Source organism: Argiope bruennichi, chromosome 3 (assembly GCF_947563725.1).
Source record: "Argiope bruennichi chromosome 3, qqArgBrue1.1, whole genome shotgun sequence".
Lineage (NCBI taxonomy): Eukaryota > Metazoa > Arthropoda > Arachnida > Araneae > Araneidae > Argiope > Argiope bruennichi.
In genome coordinates, this window is record NC_079153.1 from 46,940,328 (window position 1) to 46,967,414 (window position 27,087).

General features: G+C 26.0%; 1 protein-coding gene across 2 annotated transcripts in view; it reads right to left on the minus strand.

Annotated features, from left to right (window-relative positions):
- The window catches only part of LOC129963083 (sodium- and chloride-dependent glycine transporter 2-like), an 83,240-nt gene that overhangs the window by 32,972 nt on the left and 23,181 nt on the right, over positions 1–27,087 (minus strand). Inside the window, exons 6-13 of one of the 2 annotated variants that reach the window (XM_056077118.1) lie at positions 23,583–23,715; positions 21,906–22,040; positions 20,235–20,338; positions 18,474–18,604; positions 11,555–11,667; positions 7,706–7,834; positions 6,674–6,773; positions 4,417–4,517 (exon numbers count right to left, since the gene is read on the minus strand). In XM_056077118.1, the coding sequence (XP_055933093.1) occupies positions 4,417–4,517; positions 6,674–6,773; positions 7,706–7,834; positions 11,555–11,667; positions 18,474–18,604; positions 20,235–20,338; positions 21,906–22,040; positions 23,583–23,715 (946 nt within the window). Of the gene's footprint in view, positions 1–4,412; positions 4,518–6,673; positions 6,774–7,705; positions 7,835–11,554; positions 11,668–18,473; positions 18,605–20,234; positions 20,339–21,905; positions 22,041–23,582; positions 23,716–27,087 lie in introns of both variants that reach the window. The other variant, XM_056077120.1, reaches the window with a different exon arrangement.

Genomic DNA, 27,087 nt, shown 5'->3' on the forward strand with positions numbered 1-27,087 from the left:
CATCGACTTCATTTTTTCATGCAACTTATTTCTAAAAGTAAAAGAGAATTTTTCTGATATACAGCCTTAATAACATTGATTATACTAATTTAGAATCTAATACAGTTTATGATTAATAATTTATTAATATATATTTACATGTTAAAATAGTGCTCGAGTCGATTAAATTTTAAGAAGAAAAATTATCACATTGGAAATATTAAATAAAATAAGCAAAATATTTGCTCAATTTTAAAGAAATGGCTTCTTTGTTGTTTAACAGAAACAATTATAAAAATATTTAAAAATGAATGTAATATTATAACACACATTTCACATTTTTATGTAACTTATTTTATAGAGTAAAACAGAATGCTGATATTCAGCATTGATTAATTTTAGTTGTGCTAATTTAGAATTTAATACAGTTTGCGATTAATAATTTATCGGTATATTTATATATTAAGCTAGTAAAAGTGAGGACTAATTTTTAAGAAGCAAAATAATTACACTGGAAGTGTTAAATATAATAAACAAGATATTTGCTCATAAATTTTAAAGAAATCATTTCTTCGTTTTCTTAACAGAAATAATTATAAAATCATTTAAAAATGAATATAATATTGTAACACACACTTCACATTTTAATGTACCTTATTTCGTAGAATAAAACATATCAGATTAAAAAGAACGGTTAATTAATGCTTATATACAGCATCATTTATCATTAATTATGCTAATTTAGAATTTTATATAGTTTATTATTAATAATTTATTGATATAAAATTGTATGTCATAGTTTAACTCTTTCTTGGGCCGTGGGAAGTATGCCTCCCACCAAATTTATCAATCTTTGTATAAATTTATGTAGTTTGGCATTTCTGACAAATTTTTTTTAGTAAAACAGAAACTATGATGCTTCAGTTCTTTATATAACAAAAAATGATGTGTCTTCGTTTGTAACTTAATTATTAATTAACCAAATTAATTAATTCAGCAAATTTAATTTATCTAATAAGCTAAATGAATTCCTTTTCTTATTCTAATTTCAAGCCTAAAAATATTTTAACATAATATGACTAGAAAAAAAATGGCCCTTTAAAGGGTTAAATGAGGTATTTTTATAAAAAAAAGAAGTTGAATTGAGAATAATCAAGAAATCAAATTTTTTAACTTTTATAAGCTGAGAGAAACTGAACTCTGGTTAAAAACATTTATATACATCTCTTTTTTGACAAAAAAATGTAAGCAGTGTAATATCATTTAACTTCTACGACTGAATTCCGAAAATAATCCTTGAAATAATTAGATCAACATTTTACTTATATAATAGAACAACAGTGATAATCTAATAAACACAGTCCGTTGAACAAAAGGAACTTGAAGCTATATAATAAGTTGCAGATTCACAGTTGCGATAGTAAAAATACTTCCCAAAATTGTGCATCTCATTTAACCTAAGAGGGAGAAAATCTCGTTCCATCACGGACTATAAAAGTAGACCATAAAAATAACTTTAGAGCTCGTTTAAGGTAGAATCACTTTCATTTAATGCATAAGAGGCCCTCAATGCATTTCGCAGAATCTAGAGACCTATTAAAGTATTCTCAAGACTCCTATTCTCGGAGAAAAATGGCATTTCCTTCTACAGATGACGTGTAGAAAGGATGAATATTCCCGACTTCGTGGATACTTTTTTCCCCTCCAGAGAATGAAATGCACTTTTATATGCGAGCCTTGTCAACGTTATAAGTAAAAAGTTTGAAAGTGGCGTGCCTTATCGCTTTAGGAACTCTTTTGGATGTGATGAAAGTGTGAAAGTGTAACAAAAAGGGTTTGTTTTAAGAAAGAAAAATCCGGTAAAAATATAATCCTAAAATGAATAACTATGATACATTTTATCAATTTTTTTTATAAAATTGTTACCATTTTTTTCAGAAGAAAAATCACTTATCTAGAACATGAATGATATATTGGGAAAGTTTCTGATTTAATCTGAGGTATTTAAATAACATGTATTAACTTTATTTCTCTACTTTTAAATGAAATGTGTTTTTATATTTGTTACAATAGTTTTCAGTGCTGAGGCATTGCACAATTTCAGAAACTGAGAATAATTTATTTAAATCTTCCGAATTTGGAAAGTTGTTTGCTAAGTTATAAGATATAACTTGGTAATCATAATAAACTTATATAGAGGGTGTCTGAGAAATATTGGAGTGATATAAAGTTATGTAAAATAAAAGTTATGAAATATAGAAGCAAAATATTTTTAATAATTTACACAAAAGTTGCTACAGTTGATAAATCGTGATGTGAGATCTTTTGATTGTGTATAACGAGTCCAAGCAATACTCAATTTCATGTTTTACACCTGAAGATTCTTGCAAAGCATACGATGCACACATCTTTTTCGTAATCCCAGATGAAAAAAAAATTAATGTTCATAGTTTTGAGAAATGACATGATATGAATAATAAATAAAATTTTCTCATGAATTCATCATCAAGCCAAACATAGCGCCATCTATTGGATTATGAGAAGTAACAATGTTATAAAATAAATATGATCGTGTAAGTAATATGTAGCAACGAAAAAACGTCATTATTCCTAATTATTATTTTACAAAATTTGTAACGCGCTCAAGAATTCTTGGATACTATATATTACTAATATAATAAAATGTACAGTTAAAGTGTTAAGAGCTTTTACTTTGCACGATTATTAGTAAAGAGAAAAACTTGAATTTAATAAATTAATGAAAATACAAGAATATACATATTGTGGAAAAATAATTGAATTGCAATAAAAAAGGTTTAAATTTTGGGTTAATTTGAAAAAAAAACATCTAACAGATGTATCAAGTAAAAAATATTTTAAAGTATTATTCAATTACATGCCACTTAGAGTAACTAATAAAAAATTCAGAAAAAATATGCAATTTCTTGTTAATCCTTTTCCTGACCTTGACTATACGATTATAATAAAAATTTAGAACTCATAAAAAGCAATGAACGACGGTATCATAAGTTTATAACGTAATAAATAGCTCAGGATTACAGAAATAATTCTGAGATATTAAACAAATTTCATTTTAAATATGGAGCGTTATTGTTTAGAATCAATGTTATTAGAGTTTAAAATTGAATTATGCTTAAATACATTAGTCATATAATTAGAACTTTTAATACAGCAATAATCTAACACACAGCATTTCCATATAGTAAGCTTGTGTGATTTGCTGTGATTATCAGTCCTGTGATTGCTCAGTCTAAATTAGCGAAGACAAGACAAATATCGGACTGTTCTATTTTTGGGAAATTTAGTGATTTGCTTGAAGTTGAACACACTACTGACGAATTTAGAGCTACTGCTATATTAGACGTAACCAGAAAATTGCTTCAGAGAAGGATTCTTCTGTAAGCGAAGTATGTGACACTTCCATAATACAACAAATATGGTCAAGTGCTTCTTTTCCCGTTGCTTCTAACAAAAGAATTCCACAAATGATAAAAGTTTATCATGCTAAATAGAGGAATTTATTAATGTCTAAAAGCAGAAACTGTTCAGATAAGTTTAATTTTTACCTCACAGAATTTAGAGAAGAAGCTAGACGTTAATTTGATATTTATGACTTGTATAAAAGAAAAATGTGCCAATTATGAAATAAAAAATTCTAAACTATCAACGCTCTAAAAGGGAAATGTTTTAAGGTAATATTAATATGACAACAACACATACGCTTTGAGAAAAAAAAAGAAGCAAGAAAGAATAAAGAACTACAGAGAATAATTAAGTTTAATCAAGAAAGAACTACAGAGAATATTTAAGTTTAATCAAGAACCAGCAAAAAAATACTTGTGCATAAGAAACGATTACTGGCGACAATGACATTGCTGAAGAATAACAGTGTTCTTTACAAAAAGAGGCAAGCTAACCAGATCCATCAAATAGACAAGAAGCGATAAAACCACCAAGTGCCTGGGCGGTTTAATATTAATTAAAATTTTATACAGAAGGCATCTGAAGCTGAACCAAATAGTATAGGGGATAGTAAATAGTAGTAAATATATAGTAAAATCTGAGAAAAAACTTTAAAGGCCCTTTTTAAAAGTTTCCATTTTTTTCCAATTATTTTACAAATTTCAAGCTCTTTGCGGCACCTCAAGATAAAATAATACTGCAACCAAATTTTTTTAATATTGTTTTTGAGCCTAAAAGCAATTTTTCCGCACTATTACCAAACCAAAATCTAAAAAAACTTTTAAGGCCATTTTCGTTTCACTCTAAAGTGTAGTTCTTTTATTTTCCAAAAATGAGTTGTGGTGTTAAAAAAATGCAGTAACATTCGAAGATTGTTAAAAAAATCATACATACGATTAAAACTATTTACACATGTGAAACAAAGAAAATAAACAGTTGTGGAATTTTACCTACGGTCAAAATTGCAGGAGCAGTTATTTTCCATGTAATTCTCCAGTAGATGCCCGGTTTCTTCCCAAGCATGAACTTTATATCCTCGCAGAATCGAGTAACACCTGCGGTGATAAAAATAACTTGTTTATATAACAACTTGCTTTGAATAATTTACGTTTATTTATTCTAGCTGTTTCAATAATAACGGATAAAAAAAACCTGCTTTTTTTGTTTTCAAAAGAAGTAAATATTCGCAACAGTTGAAACTGATTGCACATCTTCCTTTTCTAAAATAAGAACACTTCTGAAAATGAGACAATTTTTAACGCTTTTTTTTTGGTTTTATTTACTGAAAATATACACTTGTTTTCTTTTTTTATCTAGAAAATATATTTAAGAAAAATATGAAGAATTGGTTTAATACGATGCAAAACGGCAAAATAATTGCCAAGCAAATAGAAGTTTACTAATAAATTATTTTTGTTCAGAACGATTTAAAGAAAAATGCAGTTTTCAGAGAAACAAAATGGTGACATTATTAAAATTAGATCCAATAAACAAATTTTATAAATTATTAGCAAAAACAAATAAATTTAAAAAACTGAAATAAATTTCTTTAGAGTTTGAGATTCGTATGATAAATTTCAATTCTGTGTGAAAAGTTTAATTTAATATAGTTGTAACCTGAGTTCATAAATAAGGCTCTAGATCTAAAGAAAGATATGATTTTGAGTTTTACTTGATAATATTTTAAGGAAATGCTGGAATATTTTTTGTCAGTATTGAAACATATACTATCTCTCGCCTTATTTTTATGAATGATAATATATATAGCAGATAAAGAATTAATAATAAAAAATGTTTTTATGGACTTAAATACAAACATTATAATTTTTTTAATTGAAGGTTTTTTTAGATTATTTGAATGAAAAGTGTACAAATTTCACAAAATGTTTGCTTATAATGGATTTTTTTTATTGACATTTCAATAGTAATTTTGATAATAATAATATCGAATCATTATTTTAGGATCTATATTTTGAAGTCATAAAAGTTACTGTTGTTTAAGATTAATAAAATAGAGAAGTCAAATTTTAAAATAATTTGGGTTGTTACTGAATGAATTTTAAATTCTAAGATGTATCAAATACTTGTAATATTATAAGTGCAGAAAAATTATTAAGGATATTTGTAATAATATACCTAATCAAGATTAGATTTATATGTTTATGTTTCAAAAACCAAAAACAAATAAAACTAATTTTGATTAGAAACATAAATCCATATAAATAATAATAATAATAATAAACAACGTTCTACATGCAATTTTTTCAAAACGAAAGTTATTATAATCACAAAAAATGGTATATAATATGGGCATTCACTATGCGATGACACACGTTATAGCATAATCTGGAGTTAGTGTTCCTTTCTCGAAAACAATTCAAATTAGAAAGAGATGTCAGTTACTAAATTGTAGAGCATTATCGATTAAGTACAAAATGTTAGTGTGTGGACATTAATTATCCACAGCACACGAAATGCATATTTATAGGAATAAAGCACACGAAATGCATATTTATTTATTCGAGATTTTTGAAATTGTGACATCACAGTACATATTAAAAAGCGGAAAACAACAATTTATCACAAAATACTTTCACTTTCATCGTTCAAATTGTTCTTTATCATGTACAATACAAATCTGGGCCTTTGTTTGAATTTCAGTTTGCACACTTTTTTATATTAAGCACAAGTTACAATAGGTTTTTAAAACACCTGTAATGTTGGCTGGAAGATGATTTATACTTGCTTTTTCAGTTATTCCCACAAAAAAAGTATATCAGGGTAATTTTTTTTTGTCTAAAAAATAACATTTTCTTTTATCTATGTTTTGTGTCGTCATAATTTCGGAAAATGCAATAAACAAATATACATTTTAATCATTTTATTCTTAGTATTAGTCTAAACAAAGCGTCTTTCGATACTAAATCGGTAACTTGTTCAACTTTGTAACTAACAGTTTCTCTCTATTTTGTATCGTGTACTAGTTAGGAATGGTAATTCTGCAATTATCCACTAGATAGCGCAGCGAGAGGTCACACTGAGCAACGCATAGTCATTTTTCCATATCTAAACACCACTTTTATGTCTATAGCTGTTGTCATTCTGAAATTATAGGGATGGATGGATGTAAGAGCTTTTAAGTAGGCAACCTGTATAACTCTACAGTAAATTTCAAAATAATTTGAAGTAGAATAAACCGTTTTCCTTTTACCATACATCCATGCAATCGCCATGCTTTCGATCACAGCAACGCATACAACCGCAGTACCTCCGCCATATTTGTCCATCATCTCTAAAATATACTGTCCTCCCTAAGCAATAAAGAATATGAAAATATTAAATTTTAGTAATAATAACGAATGCAATAGTAATAAAAAGCTAAATTTATAAAATAAATTATTAAATTTTTGAAATTCCATTAATGCGATTGCAATTAGAGGAAAATTTAAAACAATTGCATTCAAGTTTAGTCTATTTAATTGAATTTTTTGAAATTTTCTGAAATAAAACCCCCTTAAAATCTGAAAATTATTAATATTTTTAATCTGAAGGCATTGTTTTGCATGTTAAAATAAGAGCCATTATATTGTGTATGTCTTTAAAGGAGATATACATTTAATAAATAAAAAACAGTTTATAAAAAGAATCTTTTATTCATGTACTAAACTGCATATATTGTTTATTTTAATTATTTTTCATTTCTTAAATTTATTTAAAAGTTTATTATTAAAAATATTATAGAAATTAATTTTTCTAAATTTCCTACGAGGTGGAGCAATACATGTGAAATCAAAATTTTATTATATTAATCGATTAAATGGAATCATTGTCTAAAAATTTTAGAAGATGTATTACCATCGAGAACATATATGTTTGAGAAATTTCAAAACCCTATAACAAGGAAAGTGAAAGAGAAAACCGATTAAAAAATTGCTTCTTTATGAAAATGAAAGAAGACAAAATAAATGACAGTGTTTAAACTATGTTATTGAGAATCATACCTATTTCCTACTCTTTTTCTAAATAATCTAATATAATGTATGTATAAAACATATATTTATAAACATTTTTTCTCTCCAGTATTTATAAGTTACTGTTTGTTTTATTTAATATTAATTATAAAATCGAATTATTTAAAAAAAAGTTTTTATTCAGACTACTTTTCAGAAGTTTTATTCCAAAAATTTTTAAGCTTTCAATTATTAGTATAATTTACAAATTATTAGTGTTATTTACTACTTACTCTGGTTGTACAGGGAAGGCCTAATAGGAAGCACATGATGCCGAGCATGATACATAGTTTAGATTTATGATTCCGTAAATGAGGATATTCATCGCAAAAACTCGTCAGTACATTCTCCATTAAAGCAAACTAAAGAGGAAAAAAAAAAACATATACAATTGAGATTGTTTAAGAAGAAAATTTAAAATAATTTGGAACAAATACACAAGAAATTGAAAGTTTGCAGATTGAGCGAAAGAAATAGTATGTTTGAAATATATTTATAAGTGTATGAGACAGTGGTATAGTAAAGAAGAAATATAATATTTTTCATTTGAAATTTCATAAAGAGAAAAAGAAAAAAAAGAAGTGTTTTGTGCTTAGTGAAAAACAAACAAACTGCCATTGAGTTTGAATTTAAACTGAGTGTTAAAGTCACTGATGTTGCTTCAAGGTAAATGGAATTACATTCATTACACTCAAATAATCCGGTTGGACAAGAAAAATATATTCGAATTCTTATGCTTATTTAGCTTTCAAATTAAATTGTTTTTGAATTCTTTATTTTTTGAAGACTTAACTTTCAAATTAAAAATTACTCTGATTTTTATGCCTATTTAGCTTTCAAATTAAACCTTATACACTTGGCGACAGGAAGTAGTACGGACTTCCAGATTTCATTGAACTTTAATTTTTTTGTATGACTGTCAGCGTCAATAGCTGATTAAAAATTTGCTATCCATTGAATAGGAAGAAATTATTCTCTTTTGTACTATAACAAATTTATTAATAGTATTACAGAAAATAGTTACGACAAAAATCTTATAGAGGCTGTATTATGGTATCCTTCACAAACAGCTTTTAGTATGAATGAGTTGCTGCATGCCTTTATGTAAAGTAAATTTAAAATATCTCTTCAGCCATTTAAATTATGACAAGGAAAAAAATTCCAAAATAAAAATTAGTAATTTAATTGTATAATTTTTAATCGGATGTTTCTTATTTGTACAGTAATTAGTTAGAATTAATTGCACATATGGGAAGATTTACTGAACGATTTATAAATTATATTAAATCATGTATTTTTCTTTAAATATGTAATTGCAGAAACAAATTAATAAGGATCTTAATTTCATGAATTAGCCATTTAGAAAATATTATCAATTTAAACAACATGTGATAGTTTTAATTGTTTGAGGATGACTGCATAATTAGAATAATACTGTATAATAATATCAAAGTTAATATGACTTCCACATGTAAGAATTTCCTACAGAATTCAAATTATTTTCAACATTAAAAATACGTAAATTTTGAATTAATTTTATAGATTTTTTTCCTTATCTGGAGTTCAGATCAAATGTTGCAATCTATTTTTCGGCGATGGATTTTCATCATAACTTAATTTTGGATATATTCCAGGAAGTCTTTGTAGTTTTTCGCTAAAAATATTACTTAAATTTCATTATGGGTATGTAAAGTAAGGCTTGCGAAATCATAGTTTTCTATATTATCTGATAGATATTAAATTAATCCAAGCCTTTTACTTTTTAAATGTACTTTGAATGTTATAAAAACAGACGAGAAACCTCATTAGTAGGATCCTCGATTTTCGCAATATTCCATACGAAATAAAAATATTTTTTTGCAGAGATTTTGATACTTTAAACTTCCATGACAACCAGACATTATCTATATTTTTATTACGTGAACTGATCTTATATTTCTTTTACTTTACATATTTCATAAAATCGTCTAGACAGAAGTTATGCAAGATTAGTAGATGCATAGATAGTAGTAGTTTTCATCATATAAAAAGAACACTAAAACAGTAAATGAAGTTTATAATCATTTTCTAGAATTTTTTTAATGTAGCAATTTTAATGACTGATATATTTTTCATCGACCGCATTACTGGAAAATTAAGGATATTTATAAGAAATAAACAAAATTAAATCTTTAAATAATTAAATAGGTAAAAAGGTTCAGTAATAGGCAATTAAATCTAATATTGAATTAATTAAAGCACCCACCTTAAAAGTGTTTCAATTATATTGTATTTATTATAAAAATTATATTATAGACAATACTTCCATTGAGATAGTTGCATACTTAAAAATGAATCAAGTTATAACTACAGATGGAACATAATTTTTTCCATAAAAGATGCATTTTAAAACATTTAAAAATGATATTTTTGCTCAGAATCATGTAAACAGAACAAAGCTAATGTTTTAAAACATAACTTAAATAACATTTATTAAGAGCTCAAGAATTTAGAAGATGGTAAAAATATACTTTGCGAATGAAATTTTACTTAATTTAAATTCAATATTTTTTAACCTAAATGAAACAAATTTAAAGACTGATAATTTTTTGCCCACCGCAATAATGGAAAATTAAAGATATTTATAAGAAAAAATCAGAAGGAAATTGATCAATTATTAAATACTTATAAAAAAGACTCAGTTATAGATAATTAAATCTAATATTGAATTAGTTAAAACAGCCACCTTAAAAATGTATAAGTTGCATTTCGTTTTCTGTAACAAATAATATTGCACACAATAATTCTTTTGAAGTAGTTGCATTCTTAAAATAAATCAAGTTATAATTATTGATGAAATTAATTTTTTTCGATAAAAGATATGCACTTTAAAATTGTTTTAAAAAGATATCTTTACTCAGATTCATTTAATCAGTACGAAGCTATTTCATTAAAAAAATCCATAACTTAAATAACATTTATTAAGAACTCAAGAATTTAAAAGACGGTAAAAATATACTTTACTAATGAAGATTTTATTTAATTTAAATTCAATTAAGCTAGTGTTCAATATTTTTTAAATCAAGTTGAAACAAATTTAAAGACTGCCAATATTTTACCGACTGCAATACTGGAAAATTAAAGATATTTATAAGAAATAATCATAACGAATTTTATCAAATACTTACATAAAAAGAAGCTCAGTTATAGGTAATTAGATTTAATATTGAATTAGGTAAAGCAACAACTTTAAAAATATATAAATTATATTTCTTTTACTGTAAAAAATAATATTACAGACAATAATTCTCTTGAGATAGTTGTATACTTAAAAGGAATCAAATAACTAAAGACGAAATTGATTTTTTTCGATAAAAGATATGCATTTTAAAATTTATTTAAAAAGAATATTTTTATTCAAATTCAGGTAATCAGAACAAAGCTACTATATTAAAAATCCATAACTTAAACGCCATTTATTAAGAATTCAAGAATTTAGAAGATATTAAAAGTATACTTTACGAATGAAAGTTTTATTTAATTTAAATTCATTTAAGCTAGTATTCAATATTTGAATTTTCAGTACTGAAAGGAATTGCGAACACTAATTTTAGTCTTCAAATCGAACAGAATATTGTTATTATTTTAGCATTGAAAGAATTGAAAATTTTCAAAGAAAATATGATAATTACCAAAATTGAAAGTGCGCTTCAAGTATTTTGCTAAACATGTAAGGTATTTTAATAAAGCATCACAAAAAAAATCCTATCTATTAGAGATTAAGTTCAGATAAATTAATTTTTTTTTCTATCTATGTTATGAATGCTATTTTTCCAAATTAAGATTTTTTTTTAGCTGAGCATATCATTAGTTAAAATCCCATAGAAACTTTTCTTGCATATATGTAGGACTTAAGCGGATGATTTTAGATATCCCTGAAGACAGTTGTGGAATAATTATATGAAATAATTGTTCTCAGAATATTTATTGCTTTTAAAGAAAGATTTCATTTTATAAAAAGAGTTTTGATAAATTAATAAAAATTTCGTTGATTTGTTACAGGTTTTTATCTTTTAAGAAGTACCTTTCTTTGTAAAACCTACCTCGCTGTCTAATCCCAGAATGAAGAGCATGAAGAAGAAAAGGATGGACCACAGCTGAGGCATTGGTAATCTGCTTAATGCCTCAGGATATGCCATGAATGCTAATCCCGGGCCTGTAATGAAATGAATAAAGGATTATCAACTAATCCAAGAAATTCAATTTTTTATTTCCTTTATTACTAAGAATACTTCAATGAGCATTTTTATTAGAAGGTAAGGGATTACATTAAAGTAACCTGAAATACTCTTAATGAAGTTTTGATGTCATCAAGTTTATAACGACTTGAAAGAGAAAAAAATGACGTCCCCCTTTTTTTTTCAAAAATATGTTCTTCATTAAATTTATTACAAATAATCTTAATTCTGTTAAAGAATAATCTTTTCTTTAAGGGGTTGTTATTAACGACCGTCGGGTTTTGTCTTTGATGCAATATGCGTTGTGTAAATTTACAACTTTAGTTTTTAAGTTTGTAGAGGATTTATTATCTATAAATAAGAAAGTAATAAAGTTTCTTTTAATGCAGGAAGAAAATATCTAATAAATAAACATGAAGGAATAAAAATTCCGAAATTTGCCTCAGCTAACGTGACATTTTTCTAATGTAATTACTTCCAGAAAGAAAAATATTAACATTTTTGCTCATTAATTTTAAAGTATTGATAGAATTCGCCGTGACCTGCAGTGAAGTAGATTTATATTTTATGTTTTTAGATTTTATGTTCAAGTCCATGAAATTATCTTTATGATTCTAAGACTGTGTTTTCATCTCTGAGGTTTTATACATGTATTAAAACTTAAATATATTGTTATAAACATATAAAACATATCTAAACAATACATGTGAAAAATAATATGTTTATTTAAATTATTTAAATTACAATCTTATCCTTTTTTTATGATAAAGCAAAAGGCTTAGTTTTTCTCAGCCTTTAAAATATTTTTTCTTAACTATTAAGCGGACGGCAAACACATCATAGCACCGCAGAAATCAGAACATGAAAGTCTGCGATAACATTTAGAGCTTTTATACACTCGAAAAGTTTTGACGAACTTTACTTGGACAAATATTTATTTTAGCTACATGAATGTCACGTGATAATGCTAACTTATCCTGCACAATTAAAGTTACTTAATTAATATCTTGAGTGTATAGGAAATTAAAGTGCTTTTTCAAGCTTGTATAAGGAGCAGTCAAATGAAAACGAGACAGACATAAAAATTGTTATTATTTCAGTCAATAAACTGTTTATTATTTCAAAAGTAATCGATGTAACTGTTAATAAATTTATCCCATTATGAGACAAGAGAGTCAACGCTTCATGAAAAAAATGTTTGAGGTGTTGTCTACAGGACCATGATTGTAACCAGGCTTGCGCCTCTTCTTCGGAGGAAATAGATGGCCACATATATCTTTCTTCAGGACTCTTAAAAAATATGGAAATTGCACTGAAGCATATCTGGATTGTATGGATAATATATGAAGGCTGCCTATCGAAAATTTTGTAGTGTAGTCTTAACATCCTTATAAAATGTAGGAGGGCATTATTCTATAACAGAATGATATGCCCGAGAAAATTCTTGGTAGTTTGAAATTTGATGGTCACTGCTGGAAATGTTGAGTGTTAGTTATGGAACCATGTCCGAGAAAATTAATTATCAGAGTACCATTGTAATCATAGAAAAAGGTAATCATTATTTATCTTGAGCTGGCGCGTAGGGTTTTGGATTTTTTCGGTGGGAGGGAATCCACGTGCTTCTACTATCGGCTCTGACGATTCATCCCTGGCTCAAACTAGTGACACCATGTTTCATCTTTCACAACATTGACTGAAGTCGATAGGACTGAAATCGATATTCTTCATCATGATATCGTTGCAAGTACTACAGTGATGTCGACATTCTGTTCAGTATCATTTATTCCACTGAAATCATGCGTGACATATTGTATTTGCCATACACAGCAGACATTTGGGCATGAGTTTCACTTCCTAAAGCTCCTTCCGGCGTCAACATGCTTTTCTACTTTCTTGGTCACCACAGTAATGTCGGATGACCTCACTTTGAATACATTAAATACACAAATAACAAAGGCGTGAACATTAGCACTGTTGCTTCCTGATTCGCAATAGAAGTCGCTTATATACTTCTAAGTTAACCTATCTACGCTACCAATTTCTACTCGTTATATTGTCTGTATCGTTTTCATTGAGTACGCGTTATATATTAAAAGTTATGGAACTATTTTATCGAAATGTTTATGTTTTTATCTTAGAAGAAATTATATCAGAAAATAATTTATTCTAAGAACAAGAATTAATTGAATTTATTACATACATGTAAAACATTCTTTAGAGAAATAAGTATGGAATTATTTAAAGATTTTTACTTTTCACATTTCTTTGGAAATATTTCAATTTTCATCTTTTATCAAGATTTTTTTATTAAAGTTATGACAAGCGAAAGGCAGAGAACCAACTACGAAGGCAGAAAGAAAGAAAAATAGAGAAAGTATTTTGAATTTATATAGTTATAGAAAGAAATTTGCAGATAGCACGTTTTGGTAACGTAGAAAAATAAATGCTAGCCCAACTTAGAAGTTGAAATAAAGCTGATGATTAAATAATTAGAAAATCATTTTTAGGATGTAGATTAATCGGAAATTATTATATGTAAATGCAGTTAAAATATACAAGAACCTACTGTATATCATATGAACAAAATTTCTCTATTATCGCAATTTTGAAAAAAAAAATGCAACAATTTCTTTTAATGTTTTCATTATAAACCTATATTTTTTAATTTAATCGCTTTAGACTTTCTTTACTTTAAATTATTTTTTATGCTGAGAAAATTTTATATTTATTGATCGAATTTTATATTTCTGTGAGATAATCTTTTTTTTGACATTGAGAAAAATATATTAATTTTTTGTGTATATATAAAACTATTAACGTAAACTAAAATTATTGTACAATATTTTCCTACGTTTTAAAATACTTTAAAATATTTCATAAGTACTGAGAGGAACTTGGTCTATACTCCTTGGGATGTAAAAATCGGGAATGATTGCTGAACAATGCTGCTGTTATTTATTTATTTTTGCACAGAGAAAAAAAATGGTTTACATTGGCATAAAAATTTACTTTTAATAAATAAATATCAGATGAAACATGTATCAGTTTCAGGAAAAAAATTTAGCAGGATGTTTAGGAGAATGATGGCCAAAAAGCAAACGATTTTATTTAAAGATTAATTTTTTTTTATTTTAGATTAGTACAAATATGAAAAAAAAAAATTCAGTACTATCTTTCATACTTTAATATAAATAAAACTGCTATTTCCTTATTAAACGGGAAAAATAGTAAATTACAAGTACTATTAGAAAGGCAATTGTGTATTGTTAGAAAAAATATATTTCTTCACAAATAAAAACATTATAAACAGAAGAGTAGAATATTTTGATATATTACTTTATTTTTGATTAAAAAGAATAAATAATATATTTTTACTATAATTTAACCTTTCCAGTTAATAAAAATAAAATGGACATAGATGGAATTCATCATAAACTTGAAAAATTATTTGTTCATTATTCGAAGAATTGCAAACAAACACATAAAAATAGTTTATAAATAGGCTACACTAGACGACTTTTTAAAATAACGTACAAAATAATTGGATTTTTACTTTTACATTTACCGATGCTTTTATTCTCAGAAACTCTGAAAGAATTTCTAGAGAAGTCTTTTAGAAAGAAATTTGCTATTGATTCATTTAACTATTTCATTAGATATAGTTATTTAATAAGACTTTTCATTCAAAAGGAATAAAAAAATCATTTTGAAGCTCTTTACAAAAGGATATAAATTAACTGATATAAATAATGTAAATAATTCGTTATTTCAAAAAATGTATTATAACTTAATACAGAACGAAAGAATAAATAGAAATCTTTTATAAATAGAAAATAGCACTTCATTATTTATTAATAATTAATAAAAATAGGTCTGCAAGATTAATTTAATATTGAGCCTAGGCAAATATTGCTCTTGTCTGATTTATTAAACTTATATTACATAATATATCTGTACAAATATTTCAACTGTATTCGAGCAGAATAACAATAAACGATTTTTAAAATGTTGAAATATAATGTAAAAAATAAGTAAGGATTTTCATACAGGTTTTTGTAAATTATTTATATACGAAATTGTTACCAATGAGATTTCAACGAGACAGTTTGTTAAATAATAAAGGAATAATTGAGTTATTCTACTTAATTTGTACTGTAACTGACTGAAATGCATCCTTTAGTCACAGAAAAGCAAAAAAAAGGAATACCGCTCGTTCATAACAATAAACGAAAAATTACAGACATGATTCGTCTAGACATTCATTTTGAAATGGCTTGCTATAATTTGATTTAGTTATTTCAGATCTCAGTATTATTCAAATGATCCTTTTTCTAGGCACATTAATTTATATATACATTGTAAGGAGAAAACACTGCGGATATCTACATTTCAGTAATAATCTAGTGGCAACTTCAGAAAATTAAGGAGTTACAGAAAGTTCATCTCATAATAAAACAATAAGATGTTCCATGCAAAAGTATTTATTAGCATTTTAATATTTGTTTCTTATGAATGATTGCTAAAATTTAATCAAATGTTAGAAGTACTTGTATTCTCATTCAGATAAAATGTGAGCTTACGAAAATTTTTTGAGCTTCGAGAACAATAACACATTGTATTAAATATTTTCGACTAAAACTATTACAAATTAATTCTTACTTCCAGAGATAATCCAGAATATAACTTATTTAATACATTAAGTAGTATTAACATTTCATAGTCATTATATAATTTGAATCTCTCTTATTTAAAATGATAAAATGGAAACCATATGATGAGAGATTTGAATTTAAATACCTAAGACTTCACAGAAACAAATATTTAAATTTTCATTTCAGTAAAATTAAACATTCTGAAATAATCCTAAAATAAATAATTCCGAAATAATTCCTTTAAAAATAACAATTTTTTAAAAAACATATTTATATAAGTGTACTAAAGTTGCAGTTTTTTATATGTCAATTATTTTCGAATGTTAATATTAAATTATTTTTCCTAATTATATAGTTATGGAAACTTATAATTAACATTTTTTTTATATTTAAACTTATTTAAAGGTATGGAAGCGAAATAAATCAACCTAGATTAATAAAGATATTAATAATTAAGTGCTAAAATTATAAGATACTAACATAATATCATCAAGAATATAAAAATATACAAATAAAGAGAACAAAGATTGTATTGCAAAACTTCATCTTAAAATTAGTCTTGTTACATTAAATGAAATGAACATAAAAAATATGTAATTTGTTTATTACCAATTTTGAAAAATTCGTAGAATGATAATTTTGGGAAATTTGAAACATAATAATTTAAAAATGGATAAATGAAATGTTTTGGTTGAGAAATTAGAGCAGACATACATTGGAAAGTACATATGTATAATGTTTATTTTTAATTACGATAATAGTTCAGTTACTGTGTTTGAAAAATTTCTTCATTAGAACCATGACCAGGTACTCATAGTTCGAAAAAGAAGTAAAAAACACTTTGCGTGTAGACATTTTTCGGAACTTACATAGACTTAAAAGGGAATTTTTTGAGAATAGCATTCTTTGGTTTCAGCATATAGAGAATTAGTGTAGGAAAACAATAATCAGCACATTTCAGAAGTTAATGCGATGCATGAGTATAATTATTTTTCGAATGCTGATTATTTTAAGATTTTAAACACACATACAAGCATGCACAAATCTTGTTTTTATTGAAATGTTTTGTTTATTTTGAAAATAAAACAGAAAACAAATCCAAAAAAAGTATAAAACTAACAAATGTTTATGGACATAAGCTAATGTTAAATCATAGATGATTTTTCTTGTAAGTTCTAAAAATGCTGCAAGTTTTTTTCAAAGATAACATATCAAAAAAAAAAAATCATAATTCATTTCTGCAGTCTAATCTATTAGGATTCTTTTAGATCTAAAGAAAACTGTATAGGAATGTCATTTAACCCTTTAAAAGGTCCATTTTTTTCTAGTCATATTATGTTAAAATATTTTTAGGCTTGAAATTAGAATAAGAAAAGAGATTCATTTAGCTTATTAGGTAAATTCAATTTGATTCATTAATTAATTTGGTTAATTAATAATTAAGTAACAAATCAAGACACATCATTTTGTGTGAGATAAAGAAATGAAGCATCTAAGGTTCTGTCTTTCTAAAAAAATTTGTCAGAACTTATTCCAACCTACATAATTTCATACAAATATTGATAAATTTGGTGGGAAGCATATTTCCCACGACCCTAGAAAGGGTTAAAGAAAATGAAAAAAAAGTATTATATAGAATTGATTATTTTCATGTAAAGAGTTTTAGGAATCTTTCAAATGCATTGCATTTTACTTTTAAATTTTAAAATTATATATGTTTAACAGATGAGTCAATGGGCTTAAAGATCAACAAAATTCGATATGAAGCTTTGAGTAATTTTCTACAGTATTTTTGAAAACTTAATATTAATGGAGTGGTAAAAATATATATAAGAATAGTTAAAAGAGAAGATATAAGTGAAATTAGTAAAATCCTTTAACTCAGTTTCTTTGAATGTCTGCTAGCCATCGGACTGTCTCTAAAATCATTTAGAGCAAGGCTAGATTCGTATTTTTAGAAGTACGTTTCCGATCATTGAAATTTCACATTTTGAAATTATCTATTTATTTCAAATATCGCAAATTACAGTGAAAGTTTAGAATATTCTTGCATTTAAGACTTTTGGAATATGTTACAAACGTTCAATGAAAAAATCTAATTTTAAATTAGGTAAGAAACACTACTTACATACCAGAAGCTACGACATCTTCTACACTCGTTCCAGGTCCTAAATCATGTGCCATCGCTCCTAAAACTGAGAAGATAACCATACCAGATATGATACTGGTCACTGTATCTAGAACACTGACCACCATAGCATCTCTGAAAAATAAAATAAAGGCTTATTGCATGTAGAGTAATGTGCTTTGTCGATAAATGTCTACAACAATTAAAGAAGCGAAATATTTCAATAACGCTTGTAATCTGATTATCTAATATCCGTTTGAGAAAGAAAATAAAATTTTTTGATGTATACATCACATAAATGAATTCTAGGAAAAGTAATTTTTTTAAAAAAAATATTTATTAATAATAAAAAATCCAATCTTATTAGTCTTCGAAGGTTAGAAGTATATCTAAAATTGAAAATATCTATCAGGAAGAAAAATATATTTTTTAAATGTTATTTGCTAATGGTTAAAAACTGAATTTAACATATTAGAACTGAATTCTAAAAAGTTAAAGGATCAATAAAAAAATTGTATTATTATTTTATTACATTCATGTGTCGCCGATGAACAGATTGAAACATGGCGATAATATTTCCTAATTAGAAATGTACATAAACAGTTTCTGAAAAGTAAAAATTATTTATTGAAATGGATAAAAAAATTAATAAGTAGTATATATTTGAAAAATATTTTTCAGTGAAACTAAATCTTAAATAATGAAAAATTCATTTTTGTATCTAAAATTTAATTATTATCTTTTAAAAAAAATATGAAAACTTTTTCAAAAACTATAAAATGGCAAATTTGGTAATGATAGAATTTTATAAAAATATTGCAGAACAATTCGAAAAAAATATGAGTCTAATAAAACCAACAAAAAGAAAAAGGAAATGAAGCTTATTTTATCACGTTTCTAAAATTCAGATGAAAAATGTCAGCATATGCTAGCAGAAATCTGAATATTTAATTTTGCTTTCTTAATAATAAACCGTCTATTGTATTTGGTACAAATATCCGTTTGAGTTATGTCACTTAGGAATAAGTAAGATAATGAATTGCTTATAAATAGTTTTTATTTTAGAAAATTCATCTAGAGTAATATAAACAAAAGAATGAACAATGAAAAATTAAATAAATTCAGAATTATTGAGGAATTCTGACATCCAACCAATTTGAAATCCAAAGGAAGTCTGGGATGACAGAAGAATCGTCTGCCATTCAATCAGTTTTTTTTCTTTTAAATTGGAGTTGTTTATTTGCTTATTTATTTTTTGCTCGTAGCAACATATTTTAGCCCTTTATTTATCGACGATACCTTACAGTACCGTTTAAATCCAGCTGATATCTTCCCAATATGGCTATTTTTTTTGAACAGTATTTGAAAGAATACGGAGAACGTATTATCAATAGAAAGCAGTAAATGTTAACTAAAAATAACATAAAAAAATCTTTTATTAATTTAAAAAGTTTTTTTCCTTCTTTCTTGATTTATTCTGCAACAAAACTTAACTAATGGTTCAAAAGTAAATTTGAAAAATTGATGGTAAAATAATGAAAAGTTAATAAAAGTAAAATAATGAAAATGAAAAGTTAATACGAGCATTTTGGTTAAAATTTGAATGGAAAAATTATTCACGTTAAGTGATAGTTAATGAATGATTAAAATATTATAACTATTAAGTTTTTAACCGTCAAATGGCAAGTTTTTCTGTGCATTAGATTCATTGTTTCCCAAAAATTAATTTTTTAACTTGAATCGACTGATGATAAGAAACATTTACCGAAAAATATTGTTCCTAAAATCATTATAGCTACTGTACATAATAAGTGCTCCCATCGAGACTCCAAGTGAAAAGAACATCTGCCCAGCAGCTGCTTGCCAAACCTACCGAAGAACAAAGAAAAACATAAATAGTTGGTTGAAAAATATTTTTTTTTTCAAACTTTGGATACTATTAAGTTGATAAATGAACAGTTATTTTAAATTAAAACTTTTTAAATTACAAATAATTTTATTTCTACAGCATGTCAGCATTGATATACAGCTTTTGTATTTCTCAACCGTCCTTTAGGTAATAATTCTATGTTGAAGGAATATGGTTGGTGAAAGTCGGTGAAAAAAAGTGGTTTTGTGTTTTGGTAGATTTAGAGATTATTATTAAAACTTATCTTGGTGATTTTTATGAGTTTCATAATATATGCAAATTATAACATCTGTTATTGGAGATATTATTAAAATTTAGTTTGATGGGATGAAAGAGTTTAGAAAGAGTGAATTGACTAACATGTGGTTTGAGAGTAGTAATTGCTGGATAACATCAGGAAATATAGATAGTTGGAATATTTAGGAAGTGACTAAGTTTTGATTTTCCATGATGCCAAGTGTTGGTGAGATGTGTAGATCAGGCTTCGACTGACGCTTGTGTTTGAAGGTCAACAATCGTGAACAAAAATGTACTAGTAAGGGATGATGACTTCAGGCACACGATTGTGTCGATAGAGTATGTCTATGGCGAAACGGGAGGAGTCAGATCTCTCCAAAGAGACTAAGTTTGGAGAATCGGTTGCTGGCGTAGCTAGATGATGAAAATACTAGCACTTGCTCACGACAAATTCTGTTGATGCTGCTTCGTTCAGTAGTAACAGGGTGGCCGGCTGTATATAAATGTCCTTTAGCTAATCTTCAACCAGGCGGAAATGATTCGAATATTTATTTGAAGTATATGTTTCCAGATAGATTTGCTTCTTCTAGCTAAATTTGTAACGTCTATAAATATATGGAAATTTCAACAACATACTATTCAAAACAATAAATAAGTTGTTGAGTTTTCCAAGAAAAAAGTTTTCAACATATAGGACTTAACTTGCTTGAAATGGTGAAAATTAGCACTGGTACTACTTAGTAACACTGGTAATACTTAGTGGATAATACTGGTAATACTTAGTGGAAATTCTTGGGTCATTTTAGGTGCGGACTTTTATCTGATATTTGCTGACTTCTTGTTTAGATGCGGTAAAAATTCAAATATCGTGGCTATGATTCTCTGCATGTAATTCACATCGTTACTTACTTTGTATTGGTGAGGTTTCCAAGCAAATAAATTTTAATTATTTTGAGAATTTATTTGCAAATAGCTTTGTTATTCCTGTGCCTATAGTTTTTGCGATACAAGTTATAAAAAATCTTGAAAGGGTTTGTTGATTAATATTTATTGGTATCAATTACTTATATCATTATTGTTATTAAAAAATGCGAGTTACAATTATTGTAATTGTTTATTTTTAAATTAGAATTTTTTATAAAGTAATATTTTTTTTTTCAAAGCACTTTATGTATTATACTAGGAAAATTCAAAACTTACATAAAATTTGGACTAAAATTTCTGCAGAAAATAATATTATGAGCTGGAAAGTAACATATTTTAGTAATAATTATATAAACTTATACTTGCCTTTATGTCTAGAAGCTTTTTCCAATTAGGAGAAATGAAATACAGAATTCCATTTACAGCTCCTTCTTGTAAAAGGCCGGTGATTAATAAAATTATAAGTACAATATATGGAAATGTAGCTGCAAAATATACAACCTATAAATAAAATACAGACATTAAACAAATTCATAACTATCTGAAACTGAAATTCATATTAAATTCTTAAGAAAACACAATAAATTAAGACTGAACAACGATAAAAAAAGTTAAAAAAGTTAGAGAAATATATTTCCTACTTTTCAATAGATGGCTTAGAAAAATCCCTGGGATTAGAAAAAAAATATTTTATATATTTTCTTAAAAAAAAAAGGAATTTAATTTGCCTAGTTTTGATATCTAGATATAAGAATATTGTTAATGAATAATATAGAATGCGATGCGATTTTTTTTTATTTGTATTATATTGTAGTGTCTATGAATTCTGTTTCATATTTCAGGTACGTTATTTTCTAAAAAAATAATTTTCTTCTTTTTTCCTTCTTTAAATAAGTTTTTATAAGTAATTAAATTTAATTTTCTTTCATTTATTTTATTGTATTAAATTATAATCAATTAAGCTTAATTAGAATATTCTGAATTTTGGAAAAAAATTAAAAAATGAATAATTATGAAAAATAAATAAATAATTAGATAAACATGCTTGTTTAACTAAGTTTGCAACTATTTTGAAACATTATAATATTATTTCATCAATCTTGGTTTCATTAATTTCATGAGTTGTTTTATATACAATCTTGTAAAATTTCAATTTATTCCTGACATAGGGAGGCGTAATTTCTGATTAGTAAGTTGATAAAGATTGAAAATATTTATTCCTCATTTGAAAACAATTTAGCATTCTGCATCATATGATGAAAGCTTTATTGAATAGAACTTTCTATTTTGAAAAGGCATAACCATCTTTTTTTCATCATTAGCGTCAGAATTTCAAAACATTTTAATAAACGTGAGTCTGTAATTGAAACGCATCATTTTAAGGTAACGTTTTTCTTTGTTTTTATATACACAGTTGAGTAGAACAAAATATACTACAAAATGTTTTTGTGGAATTGATTTTGGTATAGTACGCAAAAGTTGTGCATTGGGCTAGTTAAAGCTCACAAAAATTCGATAACAAGGTATCGCACGGTACTTAACAAAGCACCTTTGCTATTAAAAATACTGATTATAGAATTACTTTTCAAATTATATTTCTTTCAAAAACTTAACTTTTCATCATCTTCTAAATTTTGTTAATGTCAGAGAACCGCGACTAAGTAATGGGTGAAATTGATAAAAAATTTCCGAATTCATCTATTGGATAGCATTTCTTCTGTATGCGACACTAGTTACGAAATCAATTTTTAATATATATTTTTATCTTTTTTTAATCTAGTTATCAAACGAAATTGTTAAAATTTTTCGAGAGTTTTAATAGAGCTATTTCACAATCTATTTCTAAAAAAAATATTTCGATACACCCTAATACATCGAGAATTAATATAATATACAGATCATTAATAGAAAATGAAATCTGTTTTAGCAACCATTTCTTCTTGAATGGAATTCTGAGGTAAGTTAAGTATAAAGTTGCCGTAAAAGCATCCATTTTCCAAATATATTATGTATTACTTTCATATAATTTTTAAATTAACAGACCTTTCCGGATGTTTTTATCCCTTGTAGGAGACAAGCAATAACAACAATCCAGCTGAAAAGTAAACAAAGGCTGAGGTCCCATTTTATTCCACCTGGATCTTCGATACCTTCTGATAAATTAAGCACATAGTTTCTGAAAATAAAGTAACGTAATGATAATTGATAATGTTTTTCAGTTTTCAGATTATGAAATTAAAATAAACAAACCAAATTTTTCCTTCAAAAATTCCAGCATAACAGACAGTGTTTAAGGCAAATTCTAAGTCTTATTACTAATAAGTGAGAATATTCTATATGTGTGTTATTGGTGCTCAATAAGTCAGAAATTACTGTTTATCGCCAAATTTCTCGCCAATTTGGCGAAGGCCGTATACAGGAGCTGAGCCGAAATTAATTATTAAAACATTATAGAAATTTAGAGTTTTTTCTAAGATCCAATGATAACAGAAGTCAATTTAATAAAATGAGATCACAAGTATAAATGCTTCGGAGATAGGACTCCTGTCTTATCTAATGTCACACTATCGATACTGGCTTATAATTGAAAGCTGCATCAACAGGATTTTGTGACTTCAAATGCCTTGAGGCACAAAGTGAGCATCTCTAGGGCTGTGTAAAAATCCACTAAGGTATGATAATGTTTATCATCCTATAATAAAATAGAAGTTATTTCTTGTACGCAAGATAAACATGAAATGTTATTAATAAATGCCGATTTATTTTAGGAGTGCATTTTAAATTTTCGGGAAGATGTGTGATAGAAAGTTGTAGCATAGCATAAGATCACAATGCATTGCTAAATAACAAGCGTAATTAAGTTTTTTTTATGTAATTCTATATCGACAAATACAGAATATACAGTAGTTGTATAATATGTTTTTCCAACATTCTGATACGAATTTTAAAAAAAAATTTAAATTTCATAATGATCAGAAAAAAATGCATCTGATTCTTGAAACTGAAATGGTATTAAATTTCATATAATAAGGGAAGATATTACAATTGTTTAAATCAGTTAAGAAATTTCAACTTCGTATTTGGCAGCTTATGTATTTCATTCTTTTTCCTCACATATCTTTGTTATTTTTCTAGAAATTTCAACTAAAAAAAAGACATCATACTAGAGAAAATACTACAGCCATTAATGAAAATGATGGTTTGTACTATTTTATTTGATAAGATCTTTCTTACATAATAAAATTTCTAAACGAACTACTGTAGTATATTATTCCTTTCAAACTGTTTAATAAAACGCTTAAAGATCTCATTAAATTTTATGTAATAAGGGTAGATATTAAAATTGTTTCAATTTAGTTTACAATTTTCAATTTTTTATTTGGCAACTTATTTATTTCAATCTTTTTCTCCACAAATCTTCATTATTTTTAAAGAAACTTCAATTAAAAGAATTCGTACCAGACACAATGCTACAGCCATTGATGAAAATGATGGTTTCTACTATATTATTCGATAATGTCTTTCTCACTTAATAAATTTTCTAAAAAAACTACCATAGTATATTCTTCCTTTCAAACTGTCTCATAAAATGCTTTAAGATCTCATTAAATGAGGCTTCTTCCACCTCCACAATTACCTCAAGAAAATATTCACAAATTCTAACTTTAGGAAATGACGCAAAATAAAATTGGCTGCTTGTCATATAGTTTGTTTAGATTTCTTGCGAGATTTTTATTAGATTTCTTTTTTTACTTCTAAATGTTCATTTCTTGGAGCCTCGAGGTGGTAAAACCTTGGCTTCGTAAGTTTTCTCAGGAAAAACGAAAAAAGAGCTAAATATTAAAAAAAAAGTGCTTTGGGATATGAATTACTTCGGGGACAGCTCCTGCCAACTTGAATGGTTCGGATGGCAATAAGCCAAAAGTATTGGCACTTCTGAGTTAGATTCTGGTGCGTTAAAAATACTTCCGTTCATTTTGGAAGAATCCAACGTGCCATTTTTATTTCTTCGCTAAAAACGCACGTTGTGTTCCTGGAGCGTTTCAACTCCAAACCTTATCGTAAAACCCATTTTTTAAAGAGTTATATTTATAAAGCTGTTACAGAAAAATGGAGGATAGAAATGTTCTCTGCTCTTAAAACAAATTGCTTTCAAGTCACTAACACGCACTTAAAACATTCCTGTTTATTTTTTATTTTTAAACCAAATACCCGGATATAAACACTCACAAGTAGCGCATTATAATATCTATAAAAACATAAATTGTAGAAGGTGTTTTTTTTTATTCATACGAGATAAAAGAGGAAAACAAAATGTGAAGATTCATGTTAATCAGAATATCTACTACATAAGGTATTAATAAGAAGAATAATCAGGTTATCTACTACATAAGATATTAATCAGGATGTCTACTATATAAGATATTAATCAGGATATCTACTATATAAGATATTAATCAGGATATCAACTATATAAGATATTAATCAGGATATCAACTATATAAGATATTAATCAGGATATCAACTATATAAGATATTAATCAGGATATCAACTATATAAGATATTAATCAGGATATCTATTATATATTAATTATAATATATACTTTATTAGATATTAAAGAACAATATATTAAATAGATATTAGATATTAAAGATCCGAATATCTACTACATAAAATATTAATCACATTAATCAGAATATCCACTTCATAAGAATTTAATCAGAAGATTAATTAGAATATCTAATATATAAAAATCAAGTAATTAAGTTTAATTGATATCATTTGAAAAGTCACTTGTTTATACAAAACAATATTAAAACTGTTTATACAAAACAATATTTCATTCAAAAACTTCTTAAAATTCAGAAAAAAAGCAAACATTTCCAGAAGACAATTAGAAAAAAATGTTTTATCGACAAAGTGCAACCGAATAATGATTGATATGTGGATTACGAACTATGTAAATAAAGATGGGTATAATAGTTGCGTATTTTTAGAAAGAAATATTATGTATATCAATTCCTTTCCGAAATATGCAAATATGGATAAAGATAAAAAAAAATTTTAAAACTGGTAATCGAGTTATTGTACGCAAGACATTCGTTTCTTTTACCCAAATAATTAGAGATTAAAGGATCAGTGGAATTTGAAATAAGAGAAATGCACGAAAATATGAAATTTTATTTTTATTGCTTCATTACCAAATATTCATCATTTATATTCAACTAAAATAATGCATTATAAAATGCATTGATCAGCAAAACGAATACTTTAAAAACTTAGAGGAAGAAAAAAGTAATTTTTAAAGACCTTTCTTCAAAATGATATTCTAATTAGATTTAAATATCTTTGAAATGTTTCATGTGAATTAATTTCAGAGGAAATTAAATAGAATTGATAATAAAGACTTCGGTTAAACATTAAAAAAAATAGGGTATGTATTTTAAATTTCGAGCTCTTTTTTGAGTATTTAAAAATCGATTTTATTTCCGAAAAACATACATTTTTTCACTATTTTTTTAAAAATTTACATTTTAGAAAAATAT